This window comes from Alosa sapidissima, chromosome 24 (assembly GCF_018492685.1).
Source record: "Alosa sapidissima isolate fAloSap1 chromosome 24, fAloSap1.pri, whole genome shotgun sequence".
Taxonomy (NCBI): domain Eukaryota; kingdom Metazoa; phylum Chordata; class Actinopteri; order Clupeiformes; family Clupeidae; genus Alosa; species Alosa sapidissima.
The window spans coordinates 6,059,845-6,072,128 of record NC_055980.1 but is presented as its reverse complement, the minus strand read 5'-3'; the positions used below and the strand labels follow the sequence as shown (position 1 = coordinate 6,072,128).

The 12,284-nt window shown below is 43.8% G+C and overlaps 1 protein-coding gene across 2 annotated transcripts in view; it reads left to right on the top strand.

Annotated features, from left to right (window-relative positions):
* The first annotated feature begins 9,478 nt into the window (after positions 1 to 9,478).
* The window catches only part of sbk1 (SH3 domain binding kinase 1), a 4,327-nt gene continuing 1,521 nt past the window's right edge, over positions 9,479 to 12,284 (top strand). Inside the window, exons 1-3 of one of the 2 annotated variants that reach the window (XM_042083266.1) lie at positions 9,479 to 10,694; positions 11,434 to 11,633; positions 11,880 to 12,082. In XM_042083266.1, the coding sequence (XP_041939200.1) occupies positions 10,657 to 10,694; positions 11,434 to 11,633; positions 11,880 to 12,082 (441 nt within the window). In that variant the 5' untranslated portion in view covers positions 9,479 to 10,656. Of the gene's footprint in view, positions 10,695 to 11,430; positions 11,634 to 11,879; positions 12,083 to 12,284 lie in introns of both variants that reach the window. The other variant, XM_042083265.1, reaches the window with a different exon arrangement.

The window sequence follows — 12,284 nt, the reverse complement described above, 5'->3', positions numbered from 1 at the left end:
CTACCATTACCAATATTTGCTGTCATAGCCATCATAATGTTTGCTGGCCTTAATATGTGTAAGAACATGGTAATTCAAAACATTTATGTACGAAAATATATTAAAGGAAATATTTATGGTTATGTTAATCTCATGAAAGAGAACTCATGGCACATGGCATTATGTGGGCTGTAGTTCTGTGCATCCTGAAATGTGTACATATGAAATTCTCTGTGTTTGTGGGTCTGTCTCTGTAGGTTTGTGTGTATGTCTCTCTGTGTGTGTGTGTGTGTGTGTGTGTGTGTGTGCGTGCGTGCGTGCGTGCGTGCGTGCGTGCGTGCGTGCATACGCACACGCACGTGCATGAGTGCACACATTTGTGGACCTGTGTTTGTTTTGAAACTAAAAACCGTAAAGGTACAGAGAATTGATAGCATATGCAAGTCCTTGAAATTTAAGTAATGTCATCCCTGGAAAGATGGAGAGAGCGGAGAGATGAGAGTGATGAAAGAGTGCAGGGATGGGGAGAGATAGAGGGAGCATAAGGACTCTTTGTCCTTTGTCAGTAAATCCACTGTTGTTATCTCCCAAGAGGGGACTCTCCTTTAACGTTCGTATTAGTCTTTACATTTGACACTAAATCATGTGCCTAATGTTCTTGGCTGCTTGAAATGAAACTATTACTGTACTCACAATCCTCACACATTTTCTTTTAACGAATGGCATAAAATAATACATTGGTAAAGTTAAACATAATATATATATAATAAATGATAAATCTGTGGGCTTGCTTTCATAGGTAAGCACTGAACAGTGTCACTGTCAGCAAATTCGTGTTATGTCTCCATCCAGTAACACACTGGTAATGTGGGTAACATTACAAGGTGTGTGTGTGTGTGTGTGTGTGTGTGTGTGTGTGTGTGTGTGTGTGTGTGTGTGTGTCAGGTCACCATAGTTATTATATGGCCAAGTAGGAATAAAGTGTAGTTACTAGAGTCCTGGTGTGGCATGTTCTCTCTCTTTCTCTCTGTCTGTCTCTCTCTCTCTCTCTGTCTGTCTCTCTGTCTCTCATTTGACATTCAAAGGTCCATGAATAAGCTCTAATGACAATCTCTTTAATTCACACACTATGTTTTACAGAAAACAAAGAGAGACATCAAGCAGATTTGGCTGGACAGACCAACGGCTAATAGAGTCAATATGATCACGGAAATGACAGTGGCCATTGTTGCCAGATGTGACAGAATTTCATGCAACTCATAATAGTTTAACACCTCATTTGAAGGACCTGCCAATTATGTCCAGCGCAGTAATAATTTAGCAACGTGTCAGATGTGTCAAACCATGCAATAATGAAATGAAAGACCAAGTGCTTTGTTAATAGTACTGAAATGTCCGCTTTCTAAATGCCTGTGTAATTGATGTATTTGCAATAGGACCTTATTACACTGAGGCTTGTAGCGACTGCAAAGTTTACACAGCAGCGGCTATTGATTGCTCACTCAACCATTGGTATGGATCTTTGTTTCAGATGAGGGTTTCTTTCATTTTTGTATAAATTAAGAGGTTTTGGATTTTCCTTAATCACAATGAAAGAAAAAGATTTTCTTAATCTACTGGAAACTACTGGTTTGGCTCAAGCTAAACAAAGCAACTCACAAACAGGCCCAAAAATAGGTCTACACACATCTTTTTTTAGTACATTAAACTCCATTTATTTTGATATATTGCTATGATGTGGTGTAGATTTTATGATAAGGATGATTTTAAACAAATCAATTATAACAGAATAAGTGTGCAGCTATTGCATTTGATTTCTTGTGTTGATACAAACAGCCACCATTGGTGTTGGTGGTGCTGGTGATGGTGGTGGGTGGGGGCTTTGAGGGGGGTGACCTGCCAAGTGTAAGGAACCTCTTTTACCCTGCTCCACCCTCTCTTTACAAATGAGGTTACGATTGACATGCTGTAGTTTTACAGAAGAATGTTGATCTTTTTTATGTAGGCCATCGTGCCCATCCCCGCAAAAGAAAAAGGGAGAAAAAAAACTTTCCTCCAGATCTAATTGGGTCAACAACCTAGCCTCTGTCATCTGGTCTGACTAGTTTTCTGCTTGTCTCTGAACACCTGAATTTTCCCCACGCTGTGTCGAAGAACTCCAGAACTCCAGAGTGATATTCCATGAGAAGGGACTAAATGTTTCTCAAAGTCAGAATACTGTAGTGGTGGCATGGCTGGCCCAAACATACCGTCCCTTGGGCACGTCTTTGTCTTGCGCTCCACCACTCACTCCATTCACTCCAGTGGGTTCATCTGTATCTTTTCATGGCCCCTACAGCTGGCTTAGAGTTCGTACAGCACGGCAGTTTGGTGACACCCAGTGACAGAACCACACTCGCACACACACACACACACTGAACTCAGCACTTAAAGTCTCATCAGCCATCTGTTGTATCATACAGAATTAGACCACATCACAGCGTCCAGAGATTTCACGGCGTTGAAATATTCAATGTATAACCACACATATGTTCAGGGCTGCGGCTAGACCTTTTGGGCCCTGTGACAAAATATAACAGGCCATTCCCCCACCCTCCAATGATAATGTTGGTCATTTTGTTCCATAGGGTGGCTGCTAGTGTAGGGCCTTTGGAATCATCCTAAAGCACCTCTAAATTTGTTCATTGTTGATGTTGTATTATAATCTACCTTAAAAGGAGACCAAAGCTGCTGAGCATTCAGAACAACTTTCATCCATAGCCTACTGTCCGAGTTGTCAAGAAACACTGCATTTGCCTACTGCATTCCTGTACATATTTTTGCACTCTGCATTATGTGTGTTTAGGTGTGTGTGTGTGTGTGTGTGTATGTATGTGTGTGTGTGTGTGTGTGTGCGCGTGCAATAGATAAATTAACAGTTACTGAAATTGTTTTCTCTCATGATTATCATTACAAAATAAGTAGGCCAACAGCACTTTAAAATATATGATGCTCAGTCAATATGTGGGTTTTCTCAGGAAAGCCGACAACAGAACACAACCGTGAAAATAAATCCGTCCGTCGCTAATGAGGTCTGTCTCCAAATGCAGCCTACATGGAGTGCTCCAAGCATCAATACGGGACAAGCCCTGCCATTACTGGATATTGACATATGAAATGTTAATGCAATACCTGCCCTCACCTGCCTTTAGTAATTAAACCGATTTTGCTAGAAAGGTTCAAGTCCCCCACTCAATTTTTGGCCCTTGCGTTTGATGAGCATCTTGACCTAGTGATATTTACCACAGCCCCACATTGGTAACTAATTTTGTTCTCATCTGTTTCTTTTGAATTACAGATGGAGTCGGGGGAAGTCATCCATATTCTCTCTCTCTCTCTCTCTCTCTCTCTCTCTCTCTCTCTCTCTCTTTCTACATCTTCACCACACCCACGTATCTTCGCATTCCCGAATTCCCTCCGTTTATTTCTCACGCCTTTAATTAATGTTGATAAGCGTGTTTCTCGCGGTAGAGAGAGGCTGAAGCCAAACCGGCGCAGCTCAGCCAGCTCATGTAGAATCCCGTGGATTTAAACACCATCTGCGCTCCTCCGCGGCATACTAAGTAGCTAGAACCAGGTTAATTAGATGTCTTGCCGAAATATCACTTTAATATCCTCATGTTTTAGCACATTGGGCTTCATCTTTCTGGAAACAATTGAATGAGGCCCTCAAGTTTAGCCTCCCATCGCCACATTATGTTCGCTGAACACCCAGCGAAGTGCTTCCTAAACACCACTGCTTTTTAGTTTACATGTTAATGAGCACCAAATTGTACGGTCTCTCTTAAATCGTGAAAAGAACCACACTTTCAAAACAGTTGAGACTATCTAGGCCTGGAACATATCCTGCCCATAAATGAATTCACAGCAGGCAAGCTGTTACGACACGCTTTGGAATGCATAGGCCTATTGCTTTTTATATCACTTTGATTGGCTGGTCGGTGTTCCAGATTCTATTTGAAATCATGTCATGAAAGTAGCCTAGACATTGCATATTTATTTTTACAGTTTTTACATGCCAATAGCTTTTCGTGAACTCATATCTCACCTAGCAAAATTTAGAGTGGAATATATTTATCTACATCAATTTAGAAGAAATGCATGCATTAGATAACTTAAGACTTGTATTGAATGTGACGTTTCAAATGCTTTGTTCATAATGTTGCATTATAGGCTGAACATTTTAAGCGGCGGATAGCGACTCTTGGGGGGGAAATCATCAAAGTGATGCCATCAAGTAAATAAATATTTTTTTATTTCGCCTTGTTTGTACACTGTGCCTGTAACCGTGAAAAGGAAACAGCCAAAAAAGATCAAACTCATCCATCAGCGGCGCACGCCGCACCTCCGCAAAACATCCGTTTGTTCCGCTTTTCAAACGACCAACCATACGAGATCCTCGACTTTCAGCCCAGTTCCAAACCACGAGATCCGCAGCGGTGCCTTTGCATGGGCGAGGCTGGGGTGAGTGGGGGGGGGGGGGGGGGTCGCTTTTTGGCAGCCCAACCCGTCCATGCGTCCCTTGGGCAACCCGAATTCTGTTAGCAGTACATCCGTGTGTCAGTCAGAGGCGCAGTGAAGGAGAAGCGGGGTCGCGGGAGGGCTCCGCATCGCTGGATCCTGGAGTGAGGATCGATCCGCGCACCAAGCCTTCCCGCCAACACATTTTTCATGTTCAGAACTCCTTACAGCGTGTCAAGTCATCGATACTGCACTGCTGCTACTGCAGCCGCAGACTAGTGTTGGAGGTTCAGTTTACTTTCTTTATTTGTGTACAGACTCAAACGGGGAAAGTAGTGCTTTTTGTCATAATAAATGCCCCAAAAGGATATTCTTAGAAGGTTCTTTGTTGCTTCTAGAACTTCCCAAAGGACCCTGAAGAGCCATTGAGGGTTGCATGGACCGTTCCCCCCCCCCCCCCCCCCCCCCCCCCCATTAAATGGCATGGTATTCTAGAATACAAGAACAGAAGAAGAGATCTGTATCAATGAAAGGCCTGCAGAATCCCAATTTCAGGGTGACTTTGCTAAGGAGAAATTCCCCTGCCTACAAAGGACACCTCTAGCAGAGGCTTTTGTCTCAGATGGGCCCTAATTTGCCTTTGGCTTGGGCATTTAGGTAATTAAGAATGCAGTGGACACAGGCCTAGCGCTAGGATCGTAGAGCCTGGGGGAAAAGGTAGGGAGCGAAAGAGACAGAACAAGAGAGGAAGACAAAAATGGACCATTTTAATAGTGAATCTATTCCCTAATTTCTATTGGGAATTGGACTCAGATGTTCAGTTAAACAAAACAAAAAAAGAATGTCACAGCTATGTCCCTAACATATTGGTGCACCATGTTGTTACTCATGATGTTGGTAAATTGCACTGAGTGGAGTGACAAAACAAAAACAAACAAAAGAAATCGCTTCAAGTCTTTGTAGACTGGGCAGATGCTCCACCAAATGTCTGATGTCAGTGTGATCATCGGCAGGGACATGAGTACTTGATCAGGGCTCAGCTGGAACAGTTGAACATCTACCATCTCAGGTCAGTGCTTGCATTCCTAGGGGTCAGGAACTTTGACCTCTGACCCCTCACTTACAGTGATGCCAGTATAGCCAGATGCAGCTCAGCTAGGGCTGCCGGTGGTGGGGAAATGGTGTGTGTGTGTGTGTATGTGTGTTGGGGGGGGGGGGGGGCACATAAGTGCCTGGAGTTTTTAAAAAGCCATTTGGATTTGAAGAGAGAGAGAGAGAGAGAGAGAGAGAGAGAGAGAGGTTTCAGCTTTTGATCCTGATCCCGGCAGAACCAGTCACGGCGCACAAACAAATGAGAGAGATTGTCAGTTGAGCTCTTCCTGACAACTTTTTTCCCTTCCCATCCTCCTCCCCCCTCTCTTCTCTTCTCTGCCTTGCCTTGCATTTCAAAGGTTGAGCGGTGTGAGCGAAGCCTTAGAAGAAGAGCGGAGTGCTGGGATGTCTTAAAACATGATTTCCACTCCGATTTTATGGCTGAAGGATCCCCTGAAATCTTAGCAGTAGGGGACAGAGGAGCAAACGCTGAATACTGATTGACCACTCAAACAGTAACAAAGCACAACATGCATCGCTCCACAGGGACTGCACCCAAAGTCAGTTTGGTTTCATTTTGCAGGTTATTGCTTGATTTCTCAATGTTGTATAAACTGTCCTATAGAAATGACTCAGGTGTGGAGTAAGGGGTTTGGGTCTTTGACTTTTCAGGAGAACTGACCTATTAGTGATGCTCACCTCGATTGAAATGTTTTTAAATACGGACTCAAACACAGAACACATCCTTGATGTATCACTGAAAATGTAACCTAGTTGTTTTGACATATGCTCTACCTATATCTATTTATGCTTCCGCTTTGACCACTGTTCCCCTTGACTTGCACAGCCTTCCAGCCTTGCTGCTGCCAATAGTATCACACAGATAGCTGTAGTCTGCTTCCACCTAGTGGACAGAAACCATATTACAATGATTGCACTAATGTACTGTGTGCAATGTGCACATTTGCAGGTCGATGTTTTCATTCAGCAGAAGAACTTATCTAAAATAGCATTCATCCAGTTGAATGTTAAGAATATATTTGATCATTTTGTGTCCCTTGCGAATCAACATGTTCATTTCACATATTTCATCACTTTTTTCCATTTCGTCTCCCCATTTCAAATTTTGGAACACGTTGCTTTACTGTAATAGGCTTGTCAACATTTAGCTATATGCATGAGGTATAGAAAAGCGCAGCTCCATATGATGTTCCAAGATGAAAATATCCCACACAGAGACACACACACGTTCACTTAGTCTTGAACACGGATAACATGATTCACACCCCATGAACATAGCCTATTGCAATTGATGGAAACATTTTCTCTTAAATATATCCAACACAAGACCAAATTCTTCAGTATCTAAAGCAAATGAAATACACAATGTGCAGGTGAGCCACACTGCCTTCTTTTTTATTTCATATTATTCTTACAGAGTAGGCTGTGCAGACTGCACCGAATCCCTACAGATTATTTTGGGTCTGGTGATGTGCTATGCAGAGTGCAAGGAGTCAAAGAAAATAGAAATTTCATCTTTCTGCAAACAAAATATGTTTAGACAATGAGAGAGAGAGAAACATTATGCTTCATCCTCCATCTGCATTTATTGCTGGCAAACCATAAAATGTGTGTTTAACATAAAAAGAAAAAGAAAACACATCCTTAATTTGCATGGTTTGCAATTAGTATGCAGCCAGTACCATAGCTTCAAAGGCTACACTGTGTGTGTGCGTGTGTGTGTGTGTGTGTGTGTGTGTGTGTGTGTGTTCATGTAACATTTTCATACACCACTTCAATGCAATCATCTCCATATACCCCTTGTTTCTTTGTGTCCTTGTTTCCATAGCAATGACTCATAGTACTCAATTTCTTGCATGACCGGCCACATTCTTCCATATACGTGCCACTAGGGGGAGACACTTGCATACACAGATTTAGACTCACTCACTCTGTAGACAACCACACACACACACACACACACACATACACACACATCTCTCTCTCTATCCTACACACACACACACACACACACACAATGAATCCATCCCCTCCCCACATTTTTGGCCCCAAATACACTCCCACAGTAGGTCATCTTTCACATGAAAGTGACCTCAATACTAATGGCCCTCGAGCCTGATGACGATAGAAGTTTATTGAGGCTCGTGTCACATTCTGTAGTGTAGGCTATATGTCAAACTGAGTGCACTGGTAGACTGAGCGACGATGCCCGCATCCATCACTGGCTTATCTAATCTTCAATAGAGACTTAGAAAAGTGCTAATTACTGAGAATAGTATGCTATGCGACGTTGTATCTGTTTAATTGATTTAATGGGATTTTAATTATTAAGACAGGTACATTCTCAGGAAGGTGTATGCCCTGGATATTTGATTCCCTCTATAGCACAGTAAGACTACAGGGTATTCTGGCCCAGGTCTGGCTGACCAATGCCACATGTGGACTAGAACTAGTCCTCTGACAAGGCTAACCTTTTATGGAATGAATTTGTGTTGAAAGTCATTCCAGAATTAGACATGTGGACCTAAATGTCTGACAGAGGTTCTATAAGCCCCCTTTTCATTATTACATCATTGAACAGAACCCTCGGTTAAACTTGCACATAGGCTAATGTGTGATGGTAAGGTCCAGACCACCTTTTTGTATTCTTCTGAAGTGCCTGATAGGCTGTAGGGTCAGGTTCATCTTGCAAGAGGACATGCTTCACAATAGAGACTACTGTCTCAACAGATTCGCTAAGCTGTTACATTATGTAATGTCCTTTTAATATTATATTCATACTTGAATCATTTAGCACAGGCTTTTATCCAAAGTGCTTATGGTTCGGTGATGGCATACACTTTTCTTACCGCTTCGTCTCCCTTGGAATTAAACCCATGGCCATGGTTTTAACAGTACCACTCTGTAGCAGATAAGATACAAGACCCGCAAGATGTTTAATTCATACAATAATAGGATTTGTGCACCTTAATCAAACATTATCAATAGTCTATTTGTCTACTTTTAACTCCTGGCCATCTCTGTGATAGGTTCTATGTTTTGCTCTAATGGGGGTCACATGGTTATCTGAGTAATGATTAAGGAAATTGCTTTTTCACAAAAAAACGAGGGATACATTTAACTTGCCTTGATAATCTGAAGTTTCATTTCATAAGATGTCCTGAGAAAGGAGTTTACTTTAAGAAGTCTAATCTGCACTATAAAAGGCCATGCAACAGTTACTTATTCCCACCTCAAAATAGTAATAACCATGTTATTGATTATGAATAATTATGTAATATTTTTGTGTGGACTTTTTGTCATTGAATATGAGAAGTGTAATTCTGAATTTGTGCAAACTAGAGCTTCCAATATACCTGCACATTCAGTGGATCTTCATTCTGATTCATGTGCTTCAGGCTATAAGAATATGGCAAAAGGCACTACAATCGTCACCGAAAAACAAGCACAGTGCCTAAAATGCAATGGAATAATAGCAGAACACAATCCTCTCATTCCTCCTTCAGAACTGGGCAGTGACTGGTACAGCTGGTAGGTTTGGCATGAAGGAGTATCATAATGAGAGAGCAGACAGTTTAAAACAGGAGGCCAAGCAGCTCAGGGCTACAGTTGGGGATTAACCAGTGTGTTGATGGAAATCTTTAAAAAAAAAAAAAAAACCATAAAGACATGGGAGAGGAGCTCAGCTGCACAAAGGACTCACAATTGTTTTTAGACTGTTGCTGCAAAATTCTTTTGTAAGTCAGTGCCATGGGTTTTGGTCATTGTCGCTTATTGAAACAGTTGTATTGTAGACATAATGTGACGTGAGTGGTGTGGACGAACTTATCAACAGTTCCAGTTCCAGAGTCTTGCAGTGGTTATAGAGAGAGAGAGAGGAGAGTGAGTGAGAGCGAGAGAGAGCGAGAGAGAGGCCCAGCACACTTTAAATCTAAGCAAGTTTAGAGGACACTGTTTTTTTCTAAGGAAAACAGAAAATAGGTCGCCCTGATTAGACTCTAGCTTGCGCTGCCATGGAAGAACAGTGGAGAGGAGAGTTAATTGGTCTATTTTAGTGCCTGTGGGCAGTGCGATTGTTACTCAATCAGCAACTAAACATGCGGACTCCAGTTACACGGCTATTGCGTCTTCTAGTTATTGCTCCCAAACATATTCAGTGACTCTCACGTTTCATAAGACTGGTGCTCCAACGTCACCCAAAACGCACCTGATCCACTGAGAGCAGGCACTAGGACCCGGTCCAAGCTCACGTGAGCTTTCGCGTCTTGGCCAAAGGAGCAGCAGCGGCGCTAGGGGAACAATAAGCGCTCCGTCAGTGGAGTTCAGCGGAAAGCGGAGGGATGGAAACGCGGAATGACGGCTTGTGAATGGAGTCTGGGGCTGGAACCAGTCTAACGGAAAAAAACACGCCGCCATTCTTCCTCGCGCACACTGAGAACCATTATGCACCAGTGGAGCGATCTGGGTCAAACACACACACACACCGACCCGCGCGCGCACACGGAGGAGAGTAGAAGATAAACACCAGACAGGCGCTGCTTCGCATTTCCCCCTTGTTGGATAAGGTACGCACCTTCACTTCTGAACCGAACCCGGACGCATGGGATGCACAGCGTATACGGTACTTAAAACAAAACATAAATTCAAGCAACACGGGAACAGCAGCTTTTAGGTTCAAGCAATCATCTTTATGGACAAAGTGTGACTAACCTTCAATGGGTAAGATCGGTTACTAGGTGCACCCTTGGATGGAATGGTGGAAAATAACAAAGAAAAAGCAACGGCTGTTAGAGAAGGTGCTGAGGGACTTCAGGCACCCAAAGCCACGCGGTGATTGAACTGAGTGGCCAGGGGAGTTGAGTGGAGCACGTGAGGGACTTGGTTATCAGTCATTCAAGCTTTGTTGTTTTTCATTACTAATTAACGATTATTCGTGCCCCTGCAGTTCCGCTCTCCCGCGGTTTACATTTGAGCCGTCAGAGGGGGCGCGAGCTAAGGACGTCCGACATCAGTTGACCTCGAGAGCAGGTGCTTCAGGCACTGAGATCTCTGCGCAGCGCGTGAATGCAGGAACATGCGGGAGAGAGGCAGGGCGCAAGCGGGTAAGTCTGCTTAAACTTCACGGACAACACCAGAATTTTTATTTATTTAGATGTTGAGTATAAAATGTAGTACAATTAATTTCGCTTGACTAAAGTAACCATTGTGTGCATCAAGCAGAGTGGCTATGTTTAGGGCATGCAGCAGCTTCAGTGTCACAGCAACTGTTTCAGCACACAAGAGCAAACACACACACATAAAGAGAGAGAGAGACACACACACACAGGGTAGAAATGTGCTGTCAACAACAGATAAACAACACACAGAGAAAAAGTAGCTACACAAATCATGTGTGAAAACATCCCCATATAGAACATACAGCTCACTTTTTCTTTAACACAGACAGATTTGCAGTTGTTCAGGACACACTCTCACACTGTAATAGTGAAGGGCAGCTGCACCCTACCACACAGATGAGAACACAGGCATACACACGCATGGAAAAACACACACACACACACACACACACACACACACACACACACACAGGCACATACCCACACACAACACAACCACACAGGTACATACACACACACACACAACACAACCACACACACACACAAACTCACGCATAGACACACAGACAAGACACATGCAAACACACCCAAACAAACACACACGTGCACACACACACACACACACACACACACACATTTTCAGCACTGGGAGTCTGAATCTAAGGGTATGTGTGTGTGTGTGTGTGTGTGTGTGTGTGTGTGTTCCCGTTTCCCTCCACAGCAGCGCCCAGGTGTGTGTGACCGTGGCGCCATCGGCAGGGCAGGGTGGGGCAGCGTTGGGCGGCGGAACTCTGCTGGAGGACATGCAGGCGCTGTCACTCACCCCGATCTCCACCTCCGAGCTGCAGCAGCGCTACCAGCTGATTGGACCACTGGGCAAGGGCACCTACGGCCGTGTGGACTTGGTGGCGCTCCGGGGTCAAGGTGTGTTTTCGTTTTTTGTGTGTGTCTGTGTGTGAGAGAAAAAAGAGATTGTGTGTGTGTGTGTGTGTGTGTGTGTGTGTGTGTGTGTGTGTGTGTTTGCAAGAAAAAGGGACAGTGAGCACATGTTTTTGTGTCTGTCTGTGAGTGTGCGAGACTTTATGTGCTTATAGTATATGTATGTTTGTGTAAATATACACACACTGACTCTGTGTGTGTGTGTGTGTGTGTGTGTGTGTGCGCGCACAGGCACCAAGCTGGCCCTGAAGTACGTGAATAAGGGTAAGACGCGGCTGCGCTCCTTCCTGCGTGAGTACAGCCTGAACGCGGCACTCAGCTGCAGTCCGTTCATTGTGCAGACGCTCGACGTGCTCTTTGAGACTGAGGACAGCTACGTGTTCGGCCAGGAGTATGCGCCCGCTGGGGACCTCTTCGACATCATCCCCCCACAGGTACTGCAGCGCCGCAACCTCATTTCCTGCCCATAGGAGGTCACTTCCTTTTGCCCTACAGCTTGTCAACTCATGCATGGATGCATGTGTTAACTAAGGGTTGTGGATAGGCAGAGCAAGGTGACAAGCCACTTCCTGGAAGCCAGATCACAAGCTCCATCCACGTCTATGGCTATATCTCTGGATTTTATTATATACTGTA